The 5,847-nt window shown below is 38.0% G+C and overlaps 1 protein-coding gene across 1 annotated transcript in view; it reads left to right on the forward strand.

Moving 5' to 3' along the window:
- phf14 (PHD finger protein 14) overlaps positions 1-5,847 on the forward strand; it is a 29,160-nt gene that overhangs the window by 20,369 nt on the left and 2,944 nt on the right. Inside the window, exons 10-11 of the mRNA XM_035681016.1 lie at positions 1,832-1,894; positions 3,671-3,792. Coding sequence (XP_035536909.1) covers positions 1,832-1,894; positions 3,671-3,792 — 185 coding nt within the window. The remainder of the gene's footprint in view (positions 1-1,831; positions 1,895-3,670; positions 3,793-5,847) is intronic.

Here is a 5,847-nt window from a genome sequence, read left to right on the forward strand (position 1 = left end):
AATGCTATCAAAATGTACAGTATGTTGTGCAGTACCCAAAACTGTCTTTCTGTTTTACTTGGCTCTGATTGGTTGTTTTCATTCAGGCCTGGTGGATTCTTGCAAATGCCTTTAGGAAACTAGGAGGAGCCAGATGAACCAGATTTTTTTTCCCCAGATTATCTGTCTCATGTATTACTGTCAGGATATAGTGAAAGTTTTAGCAATAATGACAAAAAGTTATTTTCATAAAAATGACTGACTGCAGCTTTAATGTACTCATTTGATGCAATGATATATCCATTTAAACCTTAAAGCTAATGAAGGGGTGGTTTAAGGGGGGTTTCAGGTTTGAGAGGTTTACTGTATGCTCCACTAATGGGTCTTGATTTACTGCCGCCTGCTACCACCACAGTGCTAACATTAAAACCTCCCATATGAACATATGCCATTAATCATTTGGAAATTATAAGAATTAAGTTAATATATCTAGTTACTACCACTTTCTATGCTCTGTTAATTTCTCTAATCCTGTGTGAAATGATTCATGCTTGTTAAAGATGCACTGATGTACTTAATTAAAAGATTGATTTTTGCCTGGGACTTCTAAACTGCCTGCAGTTTTAATTTCCTCACCTGAGCAGAGCCTGAGATTAGCCGTGCTGTGTGGCGTTTTTTAACTGAACCAGCTACCAAAGTGCACCCTGCTTTCTCCATGGCTGTAAAGATTGCTTTAACAGACACCGCTTTAATGCAGAAATAACGAAATAATGTCAGGCCTTTTGTTTGGTGGTGCAGTCGCAGGAGAAATAGTGAAGGTCTGTAGGAGCCAATTGGCAGCATTCTTGCAGTTAGCATTCTTAATGATAAGTGCTCCATCTGGCAAGTGGTAGCGAGCCAAAGGCGACAGATGGAATTGTTTTCACAATCTGTTTAAATATGTTGTCGATTTTTCTCCCCTTTTTAAACCCTCCCCAGCAGCTCTGACGCTCGTTTGCTAGCAACAAGAAGGAGATGTTTGATTTTTATTTCCTTTCATGCTCTGTTCAGTCTCCTACAATGAAGTCACGGCCTGCAACCAAAAAATAAAAAGAAAGACCAAAATTGTTGCGCGCACACACACGTTTATGATAATCCATTAACCATACTTAAAGATCATGTCTAGTTCCATTGGTAAAAAAGTAAAAGTACTTACTGTAGTAATTAAAGCCAACAAACATTATCAATATTCTGATCAACTCACAACTTCTGTCATCTGGATTCTGGCAGTCTTGTTTCCGTCAACATATTTTGATGTGCATTTTGAAGTATCACATTAGAAAAGTTTGAAACAGCAAAGTTTTAAAAGCTTTCTCAATTTTGCAAAGAACCTCATGCACTTTTAAAAAAAAACTTACTTAAGTTCTTGTGTAACAAGAAACAGTCTCCTCATCGCTCCCATTGCTCTACATCCATGATTTCTCTGCACAGATCTGATGGAACCTTCCTCATATTAATAAATGAAACTAACAAATATATTACGTTTTCTGCATTGTTTTCCAATGTTTGAGGATCATCTGGTGCTTTTTTTAAAGTTTTAAAGTCACTTTGTTCCCCCCATTCTTCTGGTTTTCCGCATGAAGAATTGGCACCACCTGATAACTTGATGAACCAGCTCTTATTAATCGCATAGCGGTAGTGGACGGAAACAAGCCTTCATTTGCATTTACTTTTGCCGATTTTCTTGAAATAATACTGAAATATGTGACACATTTTGATTTAGACAGAGATTTCAGCAAAAAGTTTCACTCAAGATTTGTAGTGAGTTGTGTTTTTGACCACTGCTTAAAAGTGAAATGTTTGTGTTTTGCAGAGAACCAGAGGGCAGAAGAGGAAGAGAGTTCCTATCTGTGAAGACAGAGAAGATAAAATTGAGGTTTGTCACTTCATTCTGCTGCAGGAAACTACTGCTTACATGCTCCTGACATATTCAAGTTGTTCATATTCAGCATTGTTCTTTACCTTCACTGATATTTGCTTTAATTGCACCTTTAATTACTTTAATATAACTTCTTTTTGTCTTCTATTAAAAATAATAGGTAATTGCCAACAGAAATTTCCTGAATTCAAAGTTATGTCTTCTAATCTTTCCAAACAGCAGCTAAAATACCTAAATTGTTACAGTTTGAGAACGTTCAATCTCAATTTATTGTGTATAGGCGGCCAATCTCCATAACAGAGTGTATCAGGACACTTTTCAAATAGAGGTCGAGTTAGACCGAACTCCAGAAAAAGAAACAACTTTTAGCATTTGTTATGAAGATATACAAAACAATTGTTTGGTATTTTTACTTGATATATAATTAAGACGCTTGGTTAATTTATGTCAGTAGATTTATTGATTCACTGCTGATTGACTACCAGTAAGAAGCAGAAAGAAATACTTCAAAATATTGTAATATTAACTTGCTTTTCTTTCCAAGAGTGAAAGTGAAGGTGTGGCATTAAAAACAGCAGCGGGAGCCCGAGGGTTGCCCATTAAATACAGAGCTGGAGCCAGTAGGTGTTTAGCCTAGTTTAGACTGAACTTGCAGGCCTTTTCCACCAACACTGCTTCAGTTCGCACACCTAGTTTTGTACCGTTTGATATAAATTTGTTTGATTCAGAACCTGAAAAGTTTGTTCCCACATGGAACCAGACGTTTTTATTGGTAACCAAAGTGGACGTGTCATATTCTATAGATCATTGTGCATTGTGCAGCGTACTCCATTAGTGAATTCAGTGGTTCTGCCCAAAACTGGTGGAAACAGGGGCTGGTTAACTAGAAGGTATCATGGTTTCAAGAATCTTGAACGGAACAGGTTAACGAACCAGAGCTAATTTGGTGGATAAACTATAAGTCAGTGGTAGTTATGTGCTGTAACAATGTTTTAGTAACATAAATGCCTTGAAGTTGTAACAACTGTGGTGGTCTGTGGCACATCAGCTTTCAGTGTTGATTGGCTATTACTTGTGACTTGTAACCAGTCAGACAGTGCTGTGGGTGCTGTGGGTGGGACATTAAGTGTTACCTTTTTTTCTGAAACAAAAAATCGTTCTGAACCGTGAGTTTTGTGATCTGCCTCACCCCAACCTTAAAGGGTAAATACTATCATTTATAAGACTCGCACGGGGCACCATATATATGATTAGGGTCATATATGCAGTGAATATGAGGCCTCGCACCGGGCATTGTAAACGCATATGTTGGTACAAAAGATGTAGTAGAGTAATTGCACTTAACTCCGACTATCAGAAGAATCTGTATTTATACTGAGTAACAGAAGTAAACTTGCATGAAATTCACCTCGGGGCACCACCCTTGAAAAAGAGAAGAAGATACTAAAGATAGTACTACTAAGTTCTTGACTCTGTGACCGCAATACTTTATACACACTAAACACATAATCAGCTGCTTCTTCCATAGATCTGACACAGCAAAACTAGGATGAATTTGCTGAAGGCAACACATATAATGCACAAATTCTCATTGGCTTTTTAATTTTTCTAATCATCTAAAATCCCAAAGTCACTTTCATGAATTGTATTCAGGAAATATTACTCTAGTGCACTGTCCGTCTCTCCCCAGTTTAACATTTAATTCCTTTTTACATCCCGACCACCAACAAGTGCCCATATAGTTCTTGATTCTAATCAGCAGTGTTTCCATAGGAACCACTGCCACGGGAACGCCGACAACGCCAGTCTGCAATGCAGAAAAAACCCAAAGCTGACGACACAAGGACTGAGTGTACAACCTGCAAAGGACCAGGCGACAACGAAAACCTAGTGAGGTGAGGGAACGTGTGTGTGTGGCTCAGAGAGGGAACAGGGAGGTGGGGTTATTAGACAGTCTCTGTTTGTGTGTGTCTGTGTATGTGTGTGGGTCTCGTGAGGCAGCCATATCCTCCTGATGATTAAAGTTCAGTCTTCATTAAGCTCTGGCCGCCTGGGCTCTGCAGAATGAGGGGGCTGAGGGTATCTTCTCCATAGGCCCCCTATATTGACCTGCCACATACATTTGCACAGTTCATTAAGGCGTAATGAATAGCACAATTTATTCAGCTTCTTTCTTGGGATTTCAGGTGTCAGGCATCTAATAACCAGGATTCTCCTTTGACATTGGAATACTGTGAGAAAATAAAAATCTAGATCACAGCAGGCACCTTGTCAGCATATTGTCATGTGATGAATATCTTGCATTAAAATTGTCCCATCGTACCAGAATTCCCTTCATGAACTTCATATTGTCCCTCCAGAACTGTCATTGGCTCATTGCTTCTGAGAGTTCTTGAGTTTTTGAATTGTTATGTTGAAACATAACGCTAAACATTTCTTTTTACATTCTACCAATTGCTTAACTCGTTAATGTCTACAGTAGGATTTTATCATTTCCTTTGCAACACTTAAAGAACTAGCTGAACTGAGCACAAAGCTTTTCAAATTGGTCAAAGTATGCCCCTTGGCAGGCTTCCTCAGTGCTTGTTAACACCGTTTCGACAGCTTCAGTAACTTAGCTTGGACAACAGCGATGCAGGGCTCTCAATTTGATGGATTTACTGTTTATTAGGCAACACAAATGAGACAAGAATTTGGAAAAATTATGCCACCAGAGCGTTTCTGGTGACCGGGTCTCACTGATTACTTTACAAAAGCACACAACTTTTCACTGATTTTGATGAAACTGCTGACACTTAGACAGACTATGCCGGTCCTTGTACTCCCTTGTACTGTGCGGGCTCAGCCCTGCTCTGCCTGGAGCAGATATATAAAGAAATCCATGACAAGCCGACATCGGCTAGTTAGAAAGTAGAAAAAGTGGTTGGAAACGCTGCATTCAGAACTGTCTGAATTCTGAGCTTTTTGCTCACAGGGAATACTGTTGCATATGTTCACCTCATTATTTGACACTTTGGCCTTGTTTAATATCAACATCCGACATTGTAATATGACACAAAATAAGGAAAAGCATAATAGGTCCCCTTTAACATGCTATTTTTAAGTTGTTAGTCAGTAGGGGCTGCTTTTTTTTCTAGGAAAACACCTCTGGAACTATAGGTTAGTAATTCAGATCTTCATAATTTATGATAAACACATATTCTAGACTGTTATAATATAGATTAATTCAGGAAAATTTGTATCTGTTGCTGTTTCCTCAAAATGATATCAAAGGCTTAATCTCCCTTGTTTCTTTTCCACTTCACATCTGCTCCTGCTTTCATTAGCTGTTGATAGAAACTCCACACTTTCTCTATCTTCACCTGTTGTCATGATAAAGTCAGAGAAATGTTCATTCTACAGCACTAATTCAACAGACTCATGCCATATTCACCACTCTGCTGAACATATCAAGAAGTCAAAAACTTTTATAAAAATAACTTTTTGAGTTAGTTCATTGTTGAGTCTCATTCCCAGGTTCCCAAAGCGTCTGTACTTGACACCCTGGGAATGAAACTCAACAAACAATTCTTGCAAATGCTATTAGGAGCACTAGGAGGAGCCAGATGTCTCATTTACTACTGTCAGGATATAGTGACAGTTTCAGCAAATATGACAAGTTTTTTTAAGAAAATTATCTACTGCAGCTTTAAGTCCAACTGCTTCTGCTTTTGCTGTTTTTTTAGTTGCTATTAAACTAATGTCAGTGAAACTCAGCAGTTCCTGCACAGATGTTTCACATTCTGGCAACCTAAAGAACTTAGTCTGTCTTAACCTTAAACAATCAGCAAAAAATCAACCAACTATTATGATAATTTACCCTTCCTATAATAAAAAAATATTATATATTAAAAAGACAACCAAATTTTAAAGATGGTTAAAAGATAAAAGTAGTAGTCACATCTTATGTT

The sequence above is a fragment of the Morone saxatilis genome, unplaced genomic scaffold, assembly GCF_004916995.1.
Source record: "Morone saxatilis isolate NCDOM2014 unplaced genomic scaffold, NCSU_SB_2.0 Contig9, whole genome shotgun sequence".
Lineage (NCBI taxonomy): Eukaryota > Metazoa > Chordata > Actinopteri > Moronidae > Morone > Morone saxatilis.